Source organism: Melitaea cinxia, chromosome 12 (assembly GCF_905220565.1).
Source record: "Melitaea cinxia chromosome 12, ilMelCinx1.1, whole genome shotgun sequence".
In the NCBI taxonomy this organism is placed as follows: Eukaryota; Metazoa; Arthropoda; class Insecta; order Lepidoptera; family Nymphalidae; genus Melitaea; species Melitaea cinxia.
In genome coordinates this window covers 10,490,617-10,516,995 of record NC_059405.1, presented here as the reverse complement: position 1 = coordinate 10,516,995, position 26,379 = coordinate 10,490,617, and the positions used below count along the sequence as shown (strand labels likewise).

Here is a 26,379-nt window from a genome sequence, read left to right as displayed (position 1 = left end):
GTGACCAGATTTCATTTAACGAATCTACTGCTGGTTGAAGTTAAAGACTACTAAATTCTACCAAAAGAGAAGGAGAAAATACTAAAAATCTATTACACTTCTTCGCTGTTGTGTTACAACGACAAAGCATCATTGTTCTCTTGGTTATAACGATAAAATCATACGACGAACAAAGAAAATACTATAATTTAAATAAATCAATGTTTATTACTTAAATTAAAATCTACAGAAATATAGGTATTTTTAATTTTTTTTTTTTTTTTTGTTATCGCAGGAGATCCCATTTATGGGTGATATCCAGGATGCCCGGGTAGGCATTCCTAGACCGTATGTCGGCTTCAACACTTGGGGGTGCACTACCGACTAAAACCCCTGGGAGCCTTCAGCCGCTTTAATTGGAGGGTCCCGGATCAGCAGGCAACAGAATCCCTCCAGCGACAGGCTGGCTTCAGCGAAAAAGCCAGACTTCTCCCCCATGGGGACTGTCCGACTCACCTCTGAACAATCCCGACGACGTCGTGTCTAGCAGGTCCGGGTTCCTATCCCAGCCTGACACGGGCACAGGGGCGTTACTGGAAGCGCATTAAGTAGCGTCTCCTACGCACCCCCGTTCGTCGCCTGCGGATGGAGGCCTTATCGGCGGCCCCCTCTCTCATCCGCTCGTCATTCTCCTTCTGTGACATTACTGTCTCGCAGAAGGAGACCATCGCCTTCCAGGACTCGTCGTCACCGGGCATCGCGGTGATAACGCTCGGCAGTGACAAGTCCCCTCCGAGAACTGTCGTCAGATCGCGCCGCAGCGCCGCCCATCTCGGGCACACCTCGAGGTTGTGCTGGGCAGAGTCCACCGCCGCGCCACAATCGTGACATCCAGTCGTCAGCGCCCTTTGGGCCGTCCGACACAAGTATTCACCAAAGCAGCCGTGCCCCGTGAGAACTTGCGTCAGACGGAAGGTGAGGGGCTTACGCTTACGGCGCATCCACCGCTCAAGGACTGGGCGCAAGGCAGCCGTTACGCGTGTGCTATGCAGCTGCTCCACCAGGTCCTCCCCCCACCTCCGCATTAGCGCTTCTTGCGCCATCCGGCGTACCCGTAGGATTCCATCCAACGTGGGATTCTCACCGAGAGCCCTCCTACCCCGAGACGTATGAGTAGGTCTCGGCAAGGACCTCCGCCACGAGAGGTATTTTTAAATTATGATCGAGTTATGGTTATTCTTCTTTATATTATTTGACATTGTCATAAAGCTGAGTCCATTAATTTGATTTGAAAGCCTATTTCTTAGCATCTTTAATCTATTCTACTTTTTATTGGAGTTTTGTGTTTCATTCGGAATTCATCACTGTGGGAAGCCCCTATATTCCAAAGACAATAATATTCAAACCTTAGTACTTTTGAAATACAGCTTAGATTGACTTGTTTAAAAGAGACCAGTACAAAATGCCTCCGGGAATTAAATTAAAATTTAAAAAAGTTAAAATTTATATAGAAATACACCTAAATATTCTGATTTGGAATCATAAAAGCACATTATTGTTTTATTATATTGAAATTAAAAGTCGTATATTTTAATCTGTATATCACATGACCTAAAACACGACCCGCCATGGTATGACGTCATAAGAGCAAAAACAAAGTTCTATCAGTGTTGGAAACAACTAGGTACATATCTATCAACTTTAACTTCAAAGAGTAATAGTTGTGCTCTTTCGTTAGTGCATTTCATTTGTACCCACCTATTTATTAAAATACAAACCGGTTTTGTAAAAGCAGATAGTACAAATCTGCCAGAAATTGATTCAATGATGGTTGCAAAGTTTTTTGCATGTAACCCAGACTTCTGTTCTGTCGAATTTCGGAATGTTAAAACATCTTTGTAAGCATTACGAGTTACTCGTACTTGTTATATTATACTGTTTTTTTTTTAAATGTAGGTTTACCTAATTTGAAAAATAATGTTAGAAAGTATTAGGTTATATTTTATTCCTTATGTTACTGCCAAATTAAGACTTAATAGTTTTTTTAACGCTAGTATTTGTACAGCTAGACACAACACACTAACGATAGCTATTGTAATTCATTATTTTACACAAAAATACCAAATATTTGTAGCTGTTAACGTTGAACGACAAAGGTATATGTATAATCTCTCTTTTTTTTTGTTTTGTTTTACGTTTTACTCTTTGTATTTAGTCCTTGTTGTAAATTATGTACTATCTGTTTTCTTTTTATATAATTTTAACCTGATGCAGTGTGTTTTCACAAATAAATTTATTATTATTATTATTATTATTATTATAAGGTATTAAAATTTTGAGGTATTGAATGAGTTCGGTCTTACATACGTCATACACGACTTTTGTCACTAGCCATATTACGTCACCAAAATGGCCGATATAATTTCGTGGAAAAATGGTTTAAAATGTAATTTTATTTTATTTTTCAAACATAGTGGAATACGCTATTACCATTTATGTACAGTTAAATTTAGGTACAAACAGTGTTACAACCTCAAAACTCGTATAATTTAAGTTTCATGTGCTAAAATGCAGTAAATCGAGAAATTATACCCTAAAATCATTTTATCGGTATTTATTCACCAATTAAATCGTGAGTTCCACCGATAAATCGGTAACTTTTACATCACTGGCTCATGGCACGAATGGTTACGAAAAGAATAAAAATTAAGACAAATCTAATTAATCTTTTTTTTTGAATGCATGTGTGATTCCCTCAACAGCTTTCCCTCTCGAATAGAAAGTAGAAAGCGATAGTTACAATTCTTTCGATGAAAAGAAGAATACGCCACATTTTTTTTAGAGGTTTGCCATTTGTAGAAAAAAAAAAGTTTCAGAATAATTGAAAAACGTGAATTCTAACAAAATATACCAAAAAAAATTTTACCTACTAAATACTATTACCGGTACCTCGAAATCTACCAAAAAAGTAGAAATCTTCTAAATCTGGTCACGCTGAAAGTAAACGAGACTGAGCTAGTGATCCACTCGATCGGACAATAACGCTTATCATACGAAAGAGAGAGATAGTTAGCTATATTGGCTTTGTATCTTTTCGATTCATATTTCACAAGGTCATAGACTCAATCGTCTTGCTTTGAACAAGCGAAAAAATATTTTTGTTGACAACATTAGGTTGCATTTTGGTTGCATTATAAAATTATTCCACTGAGCTAAATGAGCTGAAGAGCTAAATGAGTGATTTAAATCCTAAGATCAAAATGGTATATATCTCTCTTTTCTTTTGTTTCTCTTTCCTAATGATTTAAACGCAATGATTAAAGAAAATTTTATTTATGTATAAACGTTGACGCCGCGTTGGCGCAACGGTTACAGCCATGGATTGTACCTGTTGCGCTGGCGGTTGCGGGTTCGATCCCCGCACATGATAAATGTTTCTATTGACCATACAGATGTTTGCCATGGTCTGGATGTTTGTGCAATCCTGGTGGGTCTCCCCACCGTGCCTCGGAGAGCACGTTAAGCCGTCGGTCCCGGTTGTTATCATGTACACCTGATAGCGATCGTTACTCATAGTAAGGAATATATCCGCCAACCCGCATTGGAGCAGCGTGGTGGATTAAGCTCTGATACTTCTCCTACATCGGGTAAGAGGCCTATGCCCAGTAGTGGGATGTTACAGGCTGAATCGTATAAACGTAGACAGAGTAAACTACGCAAGGCTAATCTCAAAAAAAATTTGATATTGAATTTTTTTTCGTTCTTTTTTCTCTTTTAGGTATCGCGTTAGATTCTAGCGACTTTAGTTACATAAATAAAAAAAACGTATCGTATATTTTCATATACATAAAAAATTATACAATTTTCAATATCGGAAATTTTTAACGATGTGTCGGTCAAAAATATCGATATATTGAATCGAAAATATCGATACTTCGATATAACGATACTTGTTTACAAGTGACAAGTCTATGACATACTCTTAGTCCTAGTCTAGGACTATGACATTGTCATTTGTCAATGAATGTAGTTCGGACTTCGGAGCACGTGTCTTTGTTGAATATAATACTAGCAAAATGGGTGTTATACAAAGAATAAAGTAATGAACATTTAAATTAGAAATTAGTTTAAGAACATTAAAACGTCTAATAAGAGTGAGATTAAACGACGTATTTTTAAATTACAGGAAACCTACAACTCGTAAAGGTAAAAAAGTACTACTGTCAAGGGAGCCAAAGGCAATCGAGGGTCCTAAGCAATGTATTTTTCTTCAAGCCCGTAATCCTTCAGAAAGAGCAAGAAGAGTTTTGAAGGATATCTATGATTTAAAAAAGCCTGATGCAGCATACCTAAGTAGGAAAAATGATTTTGTTCCATTTGAAGACGCTACACTCATTGAAAAGTATGTTGTTCTTGTTTTGTATTAAACATGCCTTTATTTTTTATTGCATTCTCTTATTCTAAGTAAGTAAGAACTAGAATACGTTATTTAACTGAGTTTTTAACTGAGGTAGGACACAGCAGGAATTTCCTGCTCAAAATCTGGAGCAGCCCGACTGGGGTAGTACCTCGACCTTAAAGAAGATCACAGCAAAATGATACTGTTTTCAAGCAGTATTATGTTCCCGTTGGTGAGTAAGGTGACTAGAGCTCCTGGGGGGATTGGGGATTGGGTCGGCAACGCGCTTGCGATGCCTCTGGTGTTGCTGGCGTCTATAAGCTACGGTAATCTCTTACCATCAGGTGAGCCGTACGCTTGTTTGCCGACCTAGTGATATAAAAAAAAAATTGCTGACTTACTACAAGGTTAGTTTTAAAGATTACAGATTATAGATTTACATCTTCTACTGATTTATGAGTGGCACACTGTATTTGTATCAAAACTATATTTTTCAATTTCTACTTAAACAATATAGCCTTAAACAGTGTTAATGTAATTATGTAATTTTAAATGATTATATTTTTACCTTATAGATTGTGTTACAAAAAAGAAGCATCTTTGTTTGGAGTCAGTTCTCACACTAAAAAACGACCACACAATATTGTATTAGGGAGGACTTTTAATTATGGTATATTAGACATGATCGAACTTGGTGCGGACAACTTTAAAGCTATGTCAGAGTTTCACAACATGAAAGTATTGGCTGGAATAAAACCATGCTTGCTGTTCAATGGTCCAGCATGGGACTTAAATGAGGAACTTAAGAGGTTAAAGTCCTTGTTCATAGATTTCTTCCATCGGGAAAAGGTAATTTATGTATTCATTATTATTTTACTCAGGTTATAACAATAATATTATTATATTATGGTTAATGAGCACTGATCTTTAACATTCGTAAAAAAGTTATTATGCATTTCTTTGATAGTATGAAGTAAGGAATGAAGGATGCCATAATCATATTGCTGTACAATGACTTAGTCGCACTTTACACTAAAACTGCTACTTGAATGCATTTCATCATTTGTGTGTTAGCTGTGCTTTAGGGATGCTAAAACTTTTGTGCTAATTAGTGCCTTAATTTATAGTCTTATTACTGAGTTAGGGCATAGCAGAAAATCATCATCATCATCATCATCATTACAGCCTATACAGTCCACTGCTGGACATAGGCCTCCACAAGTTTACGCCAAAAATAACGTGAACTCGTGTGTTTTGCCCATAGTCACCACGCTGGGCAGGCGGGTTGGTGACCGCAGTACTGGCTTTGTCGCACTGAAGACGCTGCTGCCCGTCTTCGGCCTGTGTATTTCAAAGCCAGCAGTTGGATGGTTATCCCGCCATCGGTCAGCTTTTTAGGTTCCAAGGTGGTAGCGGAACTGTGTTATCCCTTAGTCGCCTCTTACGACACCCACGGGAAGAGAGGGGGTGGCTATATTCTTTAGTACCGTAGCCACACAGTAGCAGAAAATCACCTGCTCTAAATATGAAGCAGCTCGACTGGAGAAGTTCCTCATTTGTATAGAAGTTTACAGCTAAATAGTACTGCTTTCAAGCAGTGCTGTGTTTCTTTTTTGAGTAACGTGACCAGACCTTCTGGGAGGATTAGGGGTAGGCTCAGCAAGACGCTCGCGATGCTTCTGTGTGCTTCTATGTGTTACAAGCGTCTATAAGCTATGGTAATCGCTTACCATCTGGTGTATCAAAAGCTTGTTTGCCGGCCTAGTTATATAAAAAAAAATTTGAAAGTTGCTGCCACCGATACTAATATGTGTTCATAATTTTATAAATGTAGTCGTAGATATTTAATGAGTATTAAATAAGTACATTTTTACATTTATATTCATACTTTTTTGCATTGTACATGAATCACAAAGTAAAATGTTCACATCTGATGCACAAAAAAAAAATCATTAAGGTACATTTTTTACAATAACCAGTTTGCCCTCCAAAAACAGTTTTTTGTACTAAAATTAATTTTATTGAATTAAGCTCTGGTCCTTCTCCTACATGAAGAAAGAAGCCTATGCCCAGCAGTGGGATATTACAGGCTGAAGAGAGCGAAAAAAACAAAATCGAGACTATATAATATTATGCAGCTTTACTACACTCAGCTAGCCTGCTTAGATTAACAACACTATTGAAAAGACTCGTATCATGATACATTTCACATTTTTTTAAATTCAATAGTTTTTTAATTGTACCTAGATGTATAATATTTTCAAATAATTAACAACGTAGTCAGCTCTAATCAAAATTTAACTGTTTTAATGATTGTGCGTGCTTGAAAAATTCACTTTTACGTAAATAACAATAAAAAAAAAACTTGATTATCTATCTTTGCTACGTACAGAAGTAGTAGTCTATAAGTGCCCAAAAGCCGAATTAAGGCCTATTCTCCTATGTAGTTGTTGGGTTAGAATGTATTTGATTTTCACTTGCTAAACAGATTGACGTGAATTTTCAGAATTCCTTCTAAACCATAGTTTTCTTATATAGTTTCCTTCTCTGCTAATCACTTGATAACAAAGCTAGTCAAAGTTTGAACCCTCGCTATCTAGTATCATTCTTATGCCATATCTATTTATTTATTTTACACTAAAAGAGCCATACCTAAAATATGTCATGTGAAATTTTACTATTAGTTAACCCTTTAAACCTTTTTTAGTTCGTAACTATCACTTATGTGAATATGTATAATAATAAATAAGCTTTAACGGTCTTACTTATAAACGTTTCTTAATTTTTAATCAATTGCTTAGCAACGGATTAGCAAAAACCTCACTTATAAACACTATTTAGCGTTAAGAAGTCGTTAAGTAGTGTTTAAATAGCCGTCAAATTTAAACACTGCCGAGGCATAGTTTAACTCCTGCTAAGCGGCAAGATGGCGGATTTCACATAAATCAGCTGTTATATTGTGACGTTTGATCTACTTACTTGCGTGTGTTTGTTAGAAAAAAAAAATTATCATTCTTTGTTTGTTTCTTAACTAAGTAACAGCTAATCAACGTTTATAAGTAAACAAAAGTTAAACATGGATTTGTAGCTTAAGAGCGGTTTAACTAAGCGGTGGCTAAGTATTGCTTAGCGAGATTTTTATAAGTAAGGCCGTAAATGTACAAGAATAAATTTACAATTTCATGAAAATTTTTAAGAAATATGTTAAAATATCACCTTATTTGCAAATGTATTTTTTGGACTACTCGGAAAAAATTATAAACATCTATACTAGAGCACAACTTATTACTTTAAGAAATATCTTTAAACCATCATTCATATGGGTCTAGCTATAGAAACAAAGGTCATGTAAATAAGTTTAAACAAAGTAAATCTTATTTATAAAACAATAATTATGCTATTTTCAGGTTGAATCTGTTAGACTACAAGGGTTGGAACACGCTCTTAGTTTCACAGCAACTGATGAGGGCATGATATATTTTAGATCCTACAGAATCCATTTAAAGAAAAGTGGTCAAAGGACTCCAAGAATTGAATTAGAAGAAATTGGTAATTTTTTTTATTATTTATTGCTTTAACTTGTTTTTACAATTAATGTTTCAAAGTAAATGATTTAATGGACTTTAATTGATTACACTGGCCCACAAAAAAAAGTGCTGTGTACCTTTGACCAGACCCATGTAGGTTTATGTATTTCGATGCTCTGAATCTGCAATTGAGGTACGCTTTTTAGCCATTTTTGGTGGTTTTGTGGAATTCACTTAAAATTATGGGGGAGGAGGAGTAAATGGAACCCCAAATATTTTAAAATTAGGATTCAGCACATCGAAATACAAAATCCTAAATGGGTCTGGTTCAAGCTAAAAAGCACTTTTTTTTTGTGGGCCTGTTTTATTTAATGAAAATAATTATGTGATTGATACCTGAAAAAATTGTCCCACATTGAACTGAAAATCTCATTAATTTAATCATATAAATTATCAAAATAATACCTTAAATAAGATGTGCAATCATTAGATTAGCTTACAAAAGAAAAATTAAACACAAATTGCTATGCTGGATTTAAATTTCCTTTGTGCAAGTAAAATAAATACATATTTAGTTTCTAAGATTTTTATTTTTGTGTTACCCACATTAGGAATTCTAAACATTTTGAATATCATATCAAAAATTGACCGCTCCAGCGGGGTTCGAACCCGCGTCTCCGACGTACCGTGTCGGCGCTCTAGCCAATTAAGCTATGGAACGATGCACCCGCTCGAGCGAAATTTTCGATATGATACTTTTTTTTTTAATTTCGGTTTAAGCGAACCGTGGCGCCGTCTATAGTGAACTCTTTACAGAAACCCGTAACTATTCAAAGTTTCATATTACAATGAAAATCTTTGACAGGAGACGACACCGTGCTATTTTTAATATCTAAGATTTTTATTTTTGTGTTACCCACATTAGGAATTCTAAACATTTTGAATATCATATCAAAAATTGACCGCTCCAGCGGGGTTCGAACCCGCGTCTCCGACGTACCGTGTCGGCGCTCTAGCCAATTAAGCTATGGAACGATGCACCCGCTCGAGCGAAATTTTCGATATGATACTTTTTTTTTTAATTTCGGTTTAAGCGAACCGTGGCGCCGTCTATAGTGAGCTCTTTACAGAAACCCGTAACTATTCAAAGTTTCATATTACAATGAAAATCTTTGACAGGAGACGACACCGTGCTATTTTTAATATCTAAGATTTTTATTTTTGTGTTACCCACATTAGGAATTCTAAACATTTTGAATATCATATCAAAAATTGACCGCTCCAGCGGGGTTCGAACCCGCGTCTCCGACGTACCGTGTCGGCGCTCTAGCCAATTAAGCTATGGAACGATGCACCCGCTCGAGCGAAATTTTCGATATGATACTTTTTTTTTTAATTTCGGTTTAAGCGAACCGTGGCGCCGTCTATAGTGAGCTCTTTACAGAAACCCGTAACTATTCAAAGTTTCATATTACAATGAAAATCTTTGACAGGAGACGACACCGTGCTATTTTTAATATCTAAGATTTTTATTTTTGTGTTACCCACATTAGGAATTCTAAACATTTTGAATATCATATCAAAAATTGACCGCTCCAGCGGGGTTCAAACCCGCGTCTCCGACGTACCGTGTCGGCGCTCTAGCCAATTAAGCTATGGAACGATGCACCCGCTCGAGCGAAATTTTCGATATGATACTTTTTTTTTAATTTCGGTTTAAGCGAACCGTGGCGCCGTCTATAGTGAGCTCTTTACAGAAACCCGTAACTATTCAAAGTTTCATATTACAATGAAAATTTCGCTCGAGCGGGTGCATCGTTCCATAGCTTAATTGGCTAGAGCGCCGACACGGTACGTCGGAGACGCGGGTTCGAACCCCGCTGGAGCGGTCAATTTTTGATATGATATTCAAAATGTTTAGAATTCCTAATGTGGGTAACACAAAAATAAAAATCTTAGATATTAAAAATAGCACGGTGTCGTCTCCTGTCAAAGATTTTCATTGTAATATGAAACTTTGAATAGTTACGGGTTTCTGTAAAGAGCTCACTATAGACGGCGCCACGGTTCGCTTAAACCGAAATTTAAAAAAAAGTATCATATCGAAAATTTCGCTCGAGCGGGTGCATCGTTCCATAGCTTAATTGGCTAGAGCGCCGACACGGTACGTCGGAGACGCGGGTTCGAACCCCGCTGGAGCGGTCAATTTTTGATATGATATTCAAAATGTTTAGAATTCCTAATGTGGGTAACACAAAAATAAAAATCTTAGATATTAAAAATAGCACGGTGTCGTCTCCTGTCAAAGATTTTCATTGTAATATGAAACTTTGAATAGTTACGGGTTTCTGTAAAGAGCTCACTATAGACGGCGCCACGGTTCGCTTAAACCGAAATTAAAAAAAAAGTATCATATCGAAAATTTCGCTCGAGCGGGTGCATCGTTCCATAGCTTAATTGGCTAGAGCGCCGACACGGTACGTCGGAGACGCGGGTTCGAACCCCGCTGGAGCGGTCAATTTTTGATATGATATTCAAAATGTTTACATATTTAGTTTTTATAATATTCAGTCAAATGTTTCCTACATATAAAATTGGAATTCAGGTTTTTTTAAGTAAAATTGTATTGTGTTAGAACTATATTACACTTTACTAAATATTCTTGAAGTGAAAATATGAATATTGATTATAGATCCTAATTTCTGACTAAATAAAAATGTAATTTACTAAAACAACTACTTCTGTTTTATAGGTCCGTCAATTGATTTCAAACTGCGAAGAACAAAATTAGCATCTGTCGATTTATACAAAGAAGCATGTAGAATACCTAAAGAAGTTAAACCAGTTACTAAGAAGAATCTATCGACAGACGCCTTTGGCACCAAATTAGGTCGTATACACATGGGCAAACAGGACATTAAGAAGTTACAAACACGTAAAATGAAGGGATTAAAAAAGACACCCGAAGAGAAAAAACAGATGCTTCTAAAGAAAAAACAAGCAAGGAAAGAAGCAAAAAAAGGAAATTCAATAAATGCATAACTTTTTTTTTCTAATGTTTTATTTTATTTAATAGGTTTCATCATTACAGCCTATACAGTCCACTGCTGGACATAGGCCTCCACAAGTTTACGCCAAAAATAGCGTGAACTCATGTGTGTTGCCCATAGTTACCATGCTGGGCAGGCGGGTTGGTGACCGCAGTACTGGCTTTGTCGCACCGAAGACGCTGCTGCCCGTCTTCGGCCCGTGTATTTCAAAGCCAGCAGCATTTAATAGGTTTGGGCATAATGATATGTATTACTTCAAGTAACATTTATTACATTAGAAGAACAATTTGAAAACATGTTATGTTATTGTTTCATCATGTTTTTAACCGACTTCCAAAAAAGGAGGAGGTTCTCAATTCGACTGTACTTTTTTTTTAATGTATGTTACATCAGAACTTTTGACCGGGTAGACCGATTTCGACTAATTTTGTTTTAATCGAAAGGTAATGTGTGCCAATTGGTCCCATTTAAATTTATTTGAGATCTAACAACTACTTTTCGAGTTATATCTAATAATGCGTTTTTACTTGATGCTTTTTTCATCGACCTACGTTGTATTATACCGCATAACTTTCTACTGGATGTACCGATTTTGATAAATTTTTTTTTGTTGGAAAGGGGATATCCCTAGTTTGGTACCGTGATAAGGAAACCAGGATCTGATGATGGGATCCCAGAGAAATCGAGGGAAACTCGAAAATCCGTAATAACTTTTTACTGGGTGTTCCGATTTTGATATTTTTAATTTAATCGAAAGCTGATGTTTATCATGTGGTCACATTTAAATTTTATCGAGATCTGATAACTACTTTTTGAGTAATTTTTGATAACGCGTAGTTACTTGACTATTTTTTCGTCGATCTACGTTGTATTACTCGTCGATGTAATTGAAGTCGGTTTTTTTTTCGTTTGCGAGCAAACACAATTATCATGTAGTTATTGGCAGCATTAGCTACTCAATTTGGAGAATCGCTTCAGCTTATGCAGTCCACTGCTGAAGATAGGCCTCACCAAATTCGCGCTAAACTTCCCGGTTCTTCGCACTCCTCTTACGTAGATCATCAATCTCATCACACTGGGTTTGCCACCACGTAGTTTCGTAAGCGTAGATCAGAAATTAAATTTCATCAAGCGGGCTCGCCCCTTTCAGAGACAGACAATCAGAGTGCCTCGCAGCAGCTGGTAGTGGGTGTTAAATCTATATATACTACTGAGACACATGTCTGAATATTTGTTTTTTATCTGCCCTGATTAAATCTATCTTGTTCCTCGACACAGTATCAGGCTTCTGCCATATCCTTTGGGGCTTCTTCACGAAATTTTTTTTTATCAAAAGAGCCCCTCCATCTTGAAGTTGACAAGCATCTGCGTTCTGTGATTTATGTGCCCCAATCCGTGTGACCCGATTTTCGATTCGTCTAAAGTATCCCATGCTAACTTTGTAGAAGGCTGATGTAGTTCCAACTATGCATTCTGTGATATCCTCACACAAGGTCTGTGAACAACCCAGACTATCCACTAAAACCCAGCGGTGCCCTTATCGTCTTAGCGGGGCGCCACGGGATCGCTTTTGCATATGCTACCGCGACGCTTCTACGGTTGGCCTGCCATATGCCGGCCGCCTTCATCCATAGAGCGCCCACGGGCACTGTCAGCGCTCCAACACCCCGGTGGCGAGTGGGAGGAACGGTGCCCTTTTCTTACTCTATTGCGAAGGGCATATCGGCGACTCCTTCCCCCTGCTAGTCTCCTGTGGAGCGAGTTGGCGTGAGCGTCGGCCTCACGCTGTCGCTCCGCAGCCTCCTTAGCGCCATGGCTTCCTCGCAGAAGGAAGTTACGTTCAACCAGCACCTGTCGCTGCCGAGTATGCTGCGGACCAACGCTCGACAGCGACAAATCTTCGCCGACGAGATGAGATGTTTCTATTATGCTATTGTTAACTAAAAACTGTCTAATTTTAATTCAAACTAGCTGCCCGGGCAGACTTCGTTCTGTCAAAAATTAATAGTTAAACTTTTTTTTTTGTAATAAAACATTACGTGGTAACATACAAAAAATAAATTAGAAGAATTGGTCGAGTCCATTCTCGAGTTTTGCGCTTAGCAACATTCATTTTTAGTTATATAGATATGTTCGCGAAACCGTTGTGGACAAGAAATATTTCTATTTTTTATAACATTATTTCAAGTCCCATTTGTAGATAGTATTTTCTAAACGTTTTTAATTTGAGGAACCTAGAGATCTTTAGCGAGATGATTAAAAAACAGAGAAATTTGGACGAGATCTGACGAAAAGCGTCACTCAGTAAAACGTTCTGAGGTAAAGCACAAATAATTGTGTTTGCTCGCAAACGAAAAAAAAAAACCGACTTCAATTACATCGACGAGTAATACAACGTAGATCGACGAAAAAATAGTCAAGTAACTACGCGTTATCAAAGGTTACTCAAAAAGTAGTTATCAGATCTCCATAAAATTTATATGTGACTACATGACAAACATCAGCTTTCTATTAAATTAAAAATTATTAAAATCGGTACACCCAGTAAAAAGTTATTGCGGATTTTCAAGAGTTTCCCTCGATTTCTCTGGGATTCCATCATCAGATCCTGGTTTCCTTATCATGGTACTAAACTAGGGATATCTCCTTTCTAACAAAAAAAGAATTATCAAAATTGGTGTATCCAGTAGAAAGTTATGCGGTATAATATAACGTAGGTCGACGAAAAAAGCGTCAAGTAAAAACGCATTATAAGACATAACTCAAAAAGTAGTTGTTAGATCTCTAACAAATTTAAATGGGACCAATTGACACACACCACCTTTCGATTAAAAGAAAATTTGTCGAAATCGGTCCACACGGGCAAAAGTTCTGATGTAACACACATAAAAAAAATACAGTCGAATTGAGAACCTCCTCCTTTTTTGGAAGTCGGTTAAAAAAACAATTGTATTTTCTTTTTTTTACATCTACACCTCCGAAACATAGTTCTGAGCCGTTATTTATTTTATTCTTTCATTCCAGTTCATCATTTATGTCTCTCGCACTTTCATTCTACATACTTTTCTTCTTTCATCCATCCACATTCATACTCTGGGTAAGTTCCCATCTAAGCTAAGTCCATGCCGTTTCTTGAACACAAATAGATAACCAAAAATTTACATCCCTTTTATAAGTTCTTTAAGAACTCATAACTCTAAGCTCATAAAAACGAGTTGTTGAAAAAGTAGACTTAGTGACGCTGTATTTTATGCAACATGTTACTAATTTTGTACTAAAACAGTTTACATATTATTTTTCAAAAGAGTAACTGCGGAGTTTCTTGCCGATTCTTCTCTGCAGAATCCACATTCCGAATCGGTGGCAGCTTCACTTTTACAAAAATAATAATTTATTTTTAAAATTTTAATTTGTAAAATGACGATTCGAAAATGCTCGTGGTGGAATGAAGAAGATCATGAAATGGTCTTTTAAAAGACTTCATACTGAAATCTTAATGATTTGGATGGTGACTGGGTATTGGCATATCACGTGTATTTATTTATTTATAGTTGAATGAGTGATTTTTAAAGCAAAAAAATACCGGGCAAGTGCGAATCGGACTCGCGCACGAAGGCCATTGACTAGGTAAAATATTTAGACAATTTGTTTGTCTTTTTTTTTAATTTTAATATTTATTATTGAAGTAATTATACAATTAAGTATTTTATAAATATTTCAAGTACTCGTTACCATTTATTGGTATCAAGCAAAAATAGGCAAAAAATGGCATTTCGGTATGGGAGACCTCTTTATTGTTAAAGTAAATATACAACTGAGTATTTTGTGAATATTTCAAACGGCTACCTGTTGCCTTTATTGATATCGATAAACAAAGGGCAAAAAAATCGCGTTTTTTATGAGAACAGCCCTTAAATATGTTTTTACTTTGTTTTTAGTATTTGTTGTTATAGCGGCAACAAAAATACATAATTTGTAAAATTTTCAACTGTCTAGCTATTGCTGTTCTTGAGATACAGCTTGGTGACAGACAGACAGACGGACGGACGGACGGACGGACAGCAAAGTCTTAATAATAGGGTCACGTTTTCACCCTTTGAGTACGGAACTCTAAAAACAACGAACAGACACGTTGCAACTTGATACTTGCCTACAAATTTATTTAAAGATTGAAATTCAATTTGCTTGGCACAAAAAAAAATCACGTAACACAAAAAAAATCACGGCCTCTACAAGTTCGCGCCAAAATGCGTGAACTCATGTGTGTTGCCCATAGTCACCACGCTGGGCAGGCGGGTTGGTGACCGCAGGGTTGGCTTTGTCGCACCCATAGATGAAGTAAAAAAAAGTAGATAATGCGCGGTCTTTGTTGTTAGTGAAGCCACAAAACTCGGCTCCTTCAAGTAAACACACACGCTCACGCACACATATGCATCAAACTACGCTCATTTTCGTCAGTATCTCACGGGGCCTCGTACAGTAATTATGCCTATAAAATGCCGTTTTTGTGTAATTAAATGGTACAAAAACAATACCAAAGTGAATAAAAAGTCTGAAGAAATATCGTTTAACACGTAAGTACATACAAAACTTTATATTTCTTGTTATTCCAAAATAATATTGAGGTTATTCGGAACTTATAATTTCCATGTCCCGAAATGACGTACCGAGGGAGTGTTACCTGTAATTCTTATTTCCATTAGCCCAAAATGCGGGTAAGTAAATTGTAGCCAATCATAGAAAAATAATTAAGTAGAAAGTGGACATCATTATTGTTTTTTCTTTTATCGTGTGATTTTATGTTTTACCTAAATTGAAGTCAAGTTAAATATAAATTTTTAACTCGTTTGTTTCTGTTTAAATTTGTAAATTAACTACTCATATTTTACTACTAAATATCATGGTTTTAGGTTTCCAACGAATATTTTAATAGGAGATAGATAGAATAGGTAGCTGCTGTGCGACTGAGCTGAAATGAACTACAACGACAGCCATCCTCATCTTGTGTGGTTTGTTCAAACCATTTTGATAAAGCTGACATTTACGGTACAAAACGTGGACTTCGCAGAGTACCATCACGTATATACTACTACTTACTACTAGGTATTTTAATGTTGAATTTTTTGTTCTAGGACCTACCGGATGAGCCGGCACCAACTTCAAAATTATAAAATATTTATTTAATCATTTCTGATTAACTAAATCAAAATACGAATTACTTTGTACTAAGTAAATTTATTTTTCACTTTTTAGTTTCCTGTTTGAAGTCGGTTTTTTTTTTTGTTAAAAATTATTTTATTTTACAATTTTTAGTGATGGGTAGACCTAACAAGGATGCTTTTTCTCTTGTGTCGGGGGACCGGAAACATACACAATACACAAGCACAAACACCCAGACAATGACAAACATCTATATGGCCAATTCAAATAACTGTCGTGCGCGGAGATTGAACCCACTAACGCCAGCGCAACAGCCGGTGCTGTGACCGCTGCGCTAACGCGTCGACATACTATGAGTAAAGTTCGCTATCAGGTGTACATAATAACAACCGGGACTGACAGCCTAGCGTGTTCTCTGAGGCTAGGTTGGGAGAACCACAAGGAATAACAACTAGACCGAAAATAAATATTTGTATAAACATAAATATCCACTCCGAGCGGGAATAGAACCCGCGACCGTCGGTGTTTAGGCGCCGCCGACACGGCACATGTACCATTATATCAAAACGGTCGTCAAACAGCAAAAGGTAACTGCTGTAAATTGTTGAGAAATTCCCTCGAGTGTTTATGGGCTCCGTCATCAAACCTGGTCCTGCGACACAGATGATCACATAGCAGGTAATTGCTATAAATCGTTGAAAAGTTCCCTCGACTATCTTTTGTCGCCATCATCAGACTGTAATGGCACTTGTAACTCATATAGGTGCAAAGTTCTCATCAATAGAAACGAATTAAGTTCAAACACCAGGTAATTGCTATAAGTCGTTGAAGAGTTCCCTCGACTATCTTTCGTCTCCATCATCAGACTGAAATGGCACTTATAACTCATATATATGCAAAGTTCTCATCGATAGAAACGAATTAAGTTCAAACAGCAAGTAATTGCTATAAATCGTTAAAGAGTTCCCTCGACTAACTTTTGTCTCCATCATCAGACTGTAATGGCACTTATGACTCATACAGGTGCAAAGTTCTCATCAATAGAAACGAATTAAGTTCAAAAAGCAGGTAATTGCTATAAATTGTTAAAGAGTTCCCTCGACTATCTTTCTTCTCCATCATCAGATCGACTCCAGACCTTTATTAAATAGTAGTGCTTTATAGTACTTAATGAAAACGATGAAATTTACTAGTCACCCTTACGATTTTTGAAAGTTTCCCTCGATTTATCTGGGATCCCATCATCAGATCCTGGTTTCCTTATCATGGTACCAAACTATGGATATCTCCTTTCCAACAAAAAAAGAATTATCAAAACCGGTTCATAAACGAAGAAGTTATCTCCGAACATACATAAAAAAATATATATATAATATATATATACGGTCGAATTGAGTAACCTCCTTCTTTTTTTGAAGTCGGTTAAAAAGGAGTAAATATATTTAAAACTATAAACAGATTTTTATTTTCGCATACCCATTTTACCTATATTAAATTAATTGTGTTTAATCCCACTTAATAAAATTTTCAGGGACTTTTTTTAAAAAGTGTCAACACTTCACTCACTCACACATATTTAAAAAAGTGGCTTCACTTTTTTGTTCTAAGTGCGTTATCTATTCTTTTTACTTGATCTATGGTCGCACCGAAAACGCTGCTGCCCGTCTTAGGCCTGTGTATTTCAAAGCCAGCTGTTGGATGGTTATCCCGCCACCGGTCGGGTTATTAAGTTCCAAGGTGGTAGCGGAACTGTGTTATCCCATAGTCGCCTCTTACGACACTCACGGGAAGAGGCGACTAAGGTAAACTTGTGGAGGCCTATGTCTAGCAGTGGACTGTATAGGCTGTAATGGTGATGATGATGATCATTGTAATATAGTAAGTTTGTGAAATAAAAATATTATTATTTATTATTATTTAGGCTTAAACAATTTCAGATGCTTAGTCAACATGAAAATAACGAAACTTACATTAAGTAGACAGTAGTGCTATAAATTGCATGTATTATGCATTCAACCTCTAACATCCCACTGGTAGGCTTAGGTATCTTTCTCCATCTCAGGTGAAATCATCATTACAGCCTATACAGTCCACTGCTGGACATAGGCCTCCACAAGTTTACGCCAAAAATAACGTGAACTCATGTGTTTTGCCCATAGTCACCACGCTGGGCAGGCGGGTTGGTGACCGCAGTACTGGCTTTGTCGCACCGAATACGCTGCTGCCCGTCTTCGGCCTGTGTATTTCAAAGCCAGCAGTTGGATGGTTATCCCGCCATCGGTCGGCTTCTTAAGTTCCAAGGTGGTTGTGGAACCTTGTTATCCCTTAGTCGCCTCTTACGACACCCACGGGAAGAGAGAGGGTGGCTAAATTCTTTAGTGCCGTAGCCACACAGCAAGAAGAGCTCAGGTGAAAGATTGGAGCTTAATACACCTCGCTACTCCACTGCGGATTGGCGGATATGTTCCCTACTGTGAGTAACGATCTGTTACACGGGTTCCGAATAAACAGTTTTTAAAAAAAAGATTTTTAAAAATTACAGAAATTATTTATTTGAATTGAACAATATTACTTTTAAAATAATAAAATGAAATACACGGAACTGGTATGGAAAAAGAAGTGTGACCGATATGAGGGATCCGAGCAGACTGACTGCGAGGTCCCGTCCCTACTGCTTCTTTAGAGACAAAATGCTGATGCAGCATCTAAGGCTTGCACCACAGCGCAAAGGGGTGCATGTGCTAGCTATAACAACCCCTCGCTTAAGATGAAACTTACACGGTCAGAGCGTGAAGTTTCTCATAGGAAGTAGAAAAAGGGTAAAATTTTAAACAATCCTCAAACGAGGTTGAGGATCTGGTGAACTTTCTAATCTGTCATCGGATTTTGTAGCGGATCTAGTGAGCTTTATTTTCTTTTGAAAGGTCAGACATCTTTCTTTACAGAAATAGTAAATTATAAACACTAAAAACAGAGATATAGAAACATAGAACATTATTGAATGTGGATTAGTAAATTCAAAATTATCATCTAGATTTAAATTGTTTATAAGATCTAGTAGACTATCAGTTTCAGAATTTAATTTAATAAATTTATTTAAATCTAATTTAGTATTTAATTTTACAGATTTATAATTAATCGTATTATTAAATTTCTTAAAAGCATTGAAGTTGCAACATGAATCATTAATAAGATTAAAATCAGAATGAATTGAATTTGAATAGATTTTAGGATTAATTGAACTTATAAGTTTTACATCTTTGCAATAGCCGTTACATTTTGGTTTCAAATTGACAATACCAGTATATACCTAGTATCGTTACATCAAAGTTATCGTTTTCACAATTGAGATGTAGTCTTGTGGGGGAGGAATGAGTAAAAATCCATTTATTATTTCCTAACGATTGCCAAAAGTGTACATCTCCCGAAATAAATTTTGTTTTACACTCTTTAGGAAGTGAATATAGAACTTTAGACATAATTTCTGTTTCACAGATTGGGTTCTCGACAATATTAAATTCTTTTAAATTATTACAAATAAAATTGTCATTAAGGGTAGTTTTACAATTGTATAGATCATCAAGGATACAATAACTGGTTTTGTCATTATTAACCGCTACATATTTTGCGGATGGAATAATTAAGGCAAAAGAATTAGGTATATTATTATCATGAGGCAAAGGAATTGGAATACATTTAAACAACTTAAATTCACTAATTAAAACTAATGGAATCTTAATAGTAAACAATAGCTTATTGTCTATAATACAAGAAATAATTTCAGATAATTTTAATACAATATTTATGCTTTCAAGTTCTAACGGTACAGGAAATTCAGTAAATCTAGAAAGATACTTAACATTAGAGACGAGTTCATTATATAAATCTACAGGAGTAATAATAGAAGGATGCAGAGTATTTGTCTTAGCAAATAATATAGAGTTAACAGTATCTTCTAATTTATAGGATAAGTTTAGGAGACTTGATTGAAGCACATTAAACACTTCCTGTATCTTTGCCCGAAATAGAAGAGAATCAGTATTTATTGTCATACTTGTTAAGCTAGATGATAGATTTTCTATAGCGTCGTTAAGTCTTTCTTCATTTTTATTAATTGTAGAAAGAGTTTCATTAAAATTAGATATAGCAGATTTAGAAACGATAAGATTTTGTTTCACTAACTCTAATAGTTTCTTGTCATTATCTTTCAAATGTTGAATCGAGTTACCGTAAAGAATTGCGTCGTTTTCATCCATAGTACCGAATATGTGCTTAAAAATAGTACCGACGCCTGATATCCATGCGGATCTCTTGGTTTTAGAAGATATAAGATGTGAAATAGAATAGTAATCTCGCGCAATATCGTCGAAAATAGAATTAAGAGGTCCGAATATATTCTGACATTCAGATGCACTGATTATCTTATTCCCAGGACAGAGATGTTGTGATGTGTATAGCACATGTCTAACGTTGTCGATATGGGGTTTTAGATATTCTATATCTATAGGTATAACTACGTGCAAATAATCGTTAATTAATTTTATGGAGCCTTGTGGATTGAAGTGAATTCCTGGACTCTTCTTTATTTTTTCCACGAATTCTTCTTTATGACAAACTATTACGGAGCTGTAATTAATAAGAAATAGAAGTAGGAAATAAATCATGTTCACAAATAATTAGGGTAAAAAGGGGTATTACCGGTCAGGCGACAATGCCGGTCACCGCAATATTTTAAAAAATACCGTGTTAGTGCTCTCTCATGCATTGCTTGAGTATGGCGTAAGCGTTCCCCGCGCCTATGCTACGATCCCCGCTCAGTTCCAAGTAAGCGTCAGGCAGAATCACACGTCAGAGTGTTTCGCGCCACTTTTTTATAACTTTTTGATCACGGAATTTAACATGTGAGTGTCTTATTTTGCGTATTTTATTCTTTGTTAGTGGTAATTGTTGCCATTTGTTTATTTATCTACACGTTGAGTTATATATTTCATGCTGTTTGGGACAGGTTTTTGTTAAAATTATTATAAATCAGAAAAGTATAAGGATAGCTAATGCCGGTCATGCTGACCGGTATTACCCGCTAGTTTTGTTTACAAATAGATATTTTAGACTTTTTTATTCAGTTATTTTTTATGTAATTTCCTTTTTAGATGTCGGGATTTCGAACTAGGAGAAAAAAATTGAAGGCGAAATGGAGCCAAGATGATATAAATAGGGCATTTAAGCTTGTCGAAGACGGAACCGCGATAAGAGAGGCTGCACGGTTGAATGGTATTCCGTTTTCAACCCTTCAAGAAAGGCTTAAGAGCAAGAACCAGGCGTTACCAGCTATGGGAAGAAATCCAGTCTTCACGAAAGAACAGGAAGCGGAAATGGCAGACCAAGTGAAGTTTCTCGGCAATATATTTTATGGCTGCACTGCCATTCAAATAAGGAAAATGGCTTATGAATACGCTGTTCATAATCACATAAAGCACAATTTTAACAATACTTTAAGAATGGCTGGGAAGGATTGGCTTACAGGATTTATGAAGCGAAATAAGTTGTCTGCTCGGAAAGCTGAGGGTACGAGCCTGAATAGAGCTAAAGCTTTTAACAAGCATGAAGTTTCTATATTTTTCAAATTACTTGAAGAGTTAATGGAGAAATATAAGTTTTTACCAAGGAACATATTTAATATGGACGAAACTGGCATCACATCAGTGCATTACCCGGGAAAAGTGATAACTGAGAAAGGCCAAAAACGTGTAGGCTCTATAACCTCTGGTGAAAGAGGGACGACAGTTACAGCTGTGTGTGCAGTAAGTGCTACTGGAAGTTACATTCCACCAATGCTTATATATCCTCGTCAGAGACATTCACTGGCACTGGAAAACGATGGTCCACGTGGTGCAGTATACCGGTACTCGAAAAATGGATGGATCAACGAAGACCTTTTCATAGATTGGTTGAAACACTTTGCTGCTGTCACAAAACCTTCTGAAACTGAGCCAATACTTCTCATTTTGGACAATCACAGCAGCCACATTTCTTTGAGAGCTTATGAATTTTGCAAGGAGAGTAACATAGTTATGCTGTCATTACCACCACACGGCTCCCACCGGATCCAGCCCTTGGATGTTTCCATTTATGGTACTCTCAAAACTGCCTATAAGCAGGAATGCAATATTTTGATGAAAACTGAATTAGGACGAAAAATCACACAAAACGACATTGCCTCGCTTTTTAGAAAAGCTTATCAAAAAATAGCAAGCATCCCAAAAGCTGAAGCAGGATTTGCTGCTACTGGAATATATCCCCTAAACCCAGACGTGTTCACGGATGAAGACTTCCTAGCTGCTGAAATTTTAAACAGCAGTGAATTAATGATATCCGTAGAAGAAAGGCGCAACCAGGATAATAAAACTCCAGAAGTTCAAACCATCTCACTGAACACAGAACCACACATGTCATCATCCAATTCACCATCACTTCTCATGGACCAAAACCAAATAGCACCAGAAACTAATATTGTGGAATCTACTCAAGTTCTGCTCCCTTTCATAGATAATGCCACTCCATCTACTTCAGCAGCTACCGCCAAAGATCTTCTACCAGTTCCAAAGAAATCCACAAACAGTAAGAAAGTGCAGGGAGCCTCTCGAAAACAACATGCAACAGTACTCACAAATACTCCTTTCAAGGAAGCTCTGATACAAAAAGAAGAAAGAAAATTGACGAAGGAAAAGAAGAAACAATGTGGCGTAAAAATGAAACTAGAAACAAAGACAAGGAAAAGACCAGCTAAACCTGCTACTGTCAGAAAGGTGAAAAAGAAGCTGCTTCAGGATAATAACAAGGATCAAAATTTATCAGACTCGCAAATCGATATGGCTGACGTACGCGATGATGATGACACCGATGTCGAAGATCTTGAGAACAAATGCATGTTATGCGACGATTATGGTCGCAACAACGAGCTTTGGTACAGGTGCGTACAGTGTGGCCTTTGGGCGCATGCCGAGTGCTCGGGTTATGAGTCACCCGAAGGCTACGTGTGCGATTTGTGCCGATAAAAAGCTTGACCGGCATTGCCAACCTGCCGACCGGGATTGCCCGCCATGTCGGTCAATACCGGTCAAAGTTCTTTTATTTTTAAGAGTTGATTATGGATTTTTTTTAATTAATATTGATCTCAATGGCTGTGATTTCGTAAGAAGAATACCTTAAGTTATGTTTTATAAAAGTTTTTTAGATAAATACTTATTTTTAACAGATTTATAGTTGTTTTCATTTAAGTGACCGGTAATACCCTTCTTTACCCTAATAGAAAAGAAACTTAGTAAAAACTTAATTGTAAAGAATTAGCATAATAAAAAAAAATATAAATGTTTGTCGGCATTAGCGCTGTCTTACGCAATTAGAAAGGAATTATTAAACAACAGATGCAACGATCGCGCCACCTAGCACATCGTTCGATAGTCACCTACCCTCATTTATTATATTACTCGAATTGTTCTGACGTGTATAAAACGAATAGTGCAACCGCCGAGGCAGTCTTGGCTCTGGCTTGGCACGATACATTTGTTGTATCCTGCTAGTAGCTTAACCTAGACTCATTCGATAATTAATTTGTGCATACGAATTAATTGTTACATATTATGGCAGATAACTCGAGCAGTGAAGGTGAGCGTTGATACGTATCTCAAAGGAGATCTCCTTAAACCTACACCTGGGTCGCAAGTCCTAGGCACTGCTCTGAGTTACTCCCTATGCCACACGATAGATTGGATCGGATCGCTGAAGAGCGCGCACGCATCCACGTGTTCGGTAGACCTTACAATTTTGTTATAATCTTTTTAAGTACTACCTACATAATATTGTAAAGAGTGCGAGTATAACCTACGCCCGCGCCCTGCAAATATAGAAAAGGAGCTTCCAATTTAGTCGAAAGACTACATGTTTAATGATAAAAGTAAAATAAAATAATTTCTATAATAATAATCATGTAAATAGTAATAATGTTTTACATTATAAATGAGTTAATATTCTAAACTAACTATTATATCCAATAGGAAATAGTAAACTTAAACATCGACGTTAGCTAATTTTACTTGATCGTAATGATGTTTAACGTGTCGTCGATTTATGAGTAGGGAAAGGGTATGGTTTCCATGGATTTTAACCACCTTATAGGGGCCTTTCCATATGGGAGACAGAGCTTTTCTTAATCTTAAGTGGGCTTTGAGATAGACCCAATCACCGACTTTGTAAGTGACAGGACGAGAGTGTTGATCATAATATCCCTTGGATCTTTCCTTAGATTTAGCAATGTTTTCGAGAGCTTTGTCACGTGAGAATTTGAGACGGTGATTCAGCATTTTGATATATTCAAGGTAAGTATTTGCGGGATTAGTTTCAAATACAGAATTAGGTAAGTAAGGTTTGTGTCCAAAAAGGAGTTCGTAAGGGGTAAATTTTGTCGTGGTGTGGACGTTGGTGTTGTACGCTAACATTGCGGTATAAACATAGGCTAAGATCTAGATTAGGTAAAACCGAATTTCGGGACCGTGGGGGGATGGGGGAGGAGAGGGTGGGAAACGTTACCCCTGGTACCACTGTCACACCTCGGAACCCCATGGTTATGGAGATATCCATGGTTAAAGTTTTGAGGTTAGAAGAAGAATTTCGAAAGTTAGAGGAACGCTTGGCTCCGGCGCTACGATAAGTGCAGCCCTTGCGTGCGAAAGCACGCTCACTCATGCTCCGTACAAAAAAAAAACGAATTATGGGGTTTTTGGGTGTGGAGGGTGGAGGGTGTAGGGGAATCTATACAAGGTAACACTGTCATACCTCAAAACCCCATGGTTATGGAGATATCCATGGTTAAAGTTTTGAGGTTAGAAGAAGAATTTAAAGCTATTATAATACCTTTGAGCTCGTACTGTTTGCATTGTGTGACAAATCGACACTTTTAAACAAAATAACGCGTCAGACATAATATTCTAATAAAATTAGTAACATTGCGTGCTAGAATATAGGTTTAGAAATTCGAAAAATACCCAAAACCGAATCGGAGCACCCCACTGTCCACGTGGTCTTGGTCTGTCCTACCCCTAGAGTGTTTTTTTTGTGCCGCGGAGGCGCGAAGGGAGGGCAGCCCTCGCCCGCCGTGCGAAAGCGCGCGAACGAATGCGTAGAGGAGCGGCGGAGGCTGGTCGCCGAAGGCGACCAGCCTCCGCTGCGGAACGGAGCATGAGTGAGCGTGCTTTCGCACGCAAGGGCGGAAGGGCTGCACTTCCCGTAGCGCCGGAGCCAAGCGTTCCTCTAACTTTCGAAATTCTTCTTCTAACCTCAAAACTTTAACCATGGATATCTCCATAACCATGGGGTTCCGAGGTGTGACAGTGGTACCAGGGGTAGCGTTCCCCACCCTCTCCCCCCCCCCCATCCCCCCACGGTCCCGAAATTCGGTTTTACCTAATCTAAAGCTTTACCTAAACATATTTATGCCAATTTGTTTGGTTATCGTTAACGTAGGATTTAAGATACTCCTTTAGAGTAGAATGACTTCTCTCTAGGGCACCTTGGGTTTGTGGATGATACGGTGATGACCACAACTGTTTTATTTTTAAAAATTCACATGTCTTTTTAAACAGGTCAGCTGTGAAATTTGTACCCTGGTCGGTTAAAATCGTTTTAGGGATTCCAAACAAAGAAATAAAGTGGACGAGGCATTCACAACATTCTTCTGCTGTTGCGTTAGAGATGGGATACGCTGTAGAATATTTAGTGAGATCATCTTGTAAGGTAAGTATGAATTTTAGATTTATTTGACCAGCATCAGGAAGAGGACCTACGATATCGAGACTAACTTTTTCGAAAGGAGCAGTGGAAGTGGATGTTATTTGCATCGGGGCTCGGTTTATCTGACGCAAAGCTTTGTTGGTTTGGCATTGAGAGCATTTTTTCACGTAATTTTCAACGTCGGTTCTCATATTTTTCCAGTGGTATCTTTCTTTGATTCTACTGTACATTCTGCTAGTGCCAACATGACCAGCGACGGGTATATCATGATTTTCCCTTAATATCTTGGGAATTTCACTCGGGGTTGGATAGATAATATTATTTCTATATATTTTAATAATGATGTCAGTGTTATGGAAAAGGAAATTGAGAATATTAAAGATTTTAATATACGAGAGTTTTACGAAAGGATCTCTAAAATCAGAAATAGCAATTTCCTTGCATGATTCATGCAAACCGATTAATAATTCATTGCGGA

The 26,379-nt window shown here is 37.2% G+C and overlaps 2 protein-coding genes across 2 annotated transcripts; both read left to right on the top strand.

Moving 5' to 3' along the window:
* Nucleotides 1-3,991: 3,991 nt before the first annotated feature.
* On the top strand, nt 3,992-10,957 carry LOC123658319 (ribosome production factor 2 homolog). The gene is made up of 5 exons (XM_045593756.1): nt 3,992-4,078; nt 4,166-4,381; nt 4,954-5,227; nt 7,786-7,927; nt 10,658-10,957. Exons 1-5 carry the CDS (start codon nt 4,056-4,058, stop codon nt 10,945-10,947), a joined length of 945 nt encoding a protein of 314 aa, XP_045449712.1. The 5' UTR covers nt 3,992-4,055; the 3' UTR covers nt 10,948-10,957.
* Nucleotides 10,958-21,265: 10,308 nt separating this feature from the next.
* LOC123658226 lies at nt 21,266-23,170 on the top strand. Its single transcript, XM_045593668.1, has one exon. It carries the CDS (start codon nt 21,266-21,268, stop codon nt 23,168-23,170), a length of 1,905 nt encoding a protein of 634 aa, XP_045449624.1.
* Nucleotides 23,171-26,379: the final 3,209 nt, after the last annotated feature.

Coding starts and splice junctions, on each gene's coding strand:
- LOC123658319 (XM_045593756.1), top strand. CDS start 4,056: ATGGGTGTTATACAAAGAATAAA. Junction 4,382..4,953: donor GACGCTACACTCATTGAAAA/GTATGTTGTTCT, acceptor TTTACCTTATAG/ATTGTGTTACAAAAAAGAAG. Junction 5,228..7,785: donor ATTTCTTCCATCGGGAAAAG/GTAATTTATGTA, acceptor TGCTATTTTCAG/GTTGAATCTGTTAGACTACA.
- LOC123658226 (XM_045593668.1), top strand. CDS start 21,266: ATGTCGGGATTTCGAACTAGGAGAAAAAAATTGAAGGCGAAATGGAGC.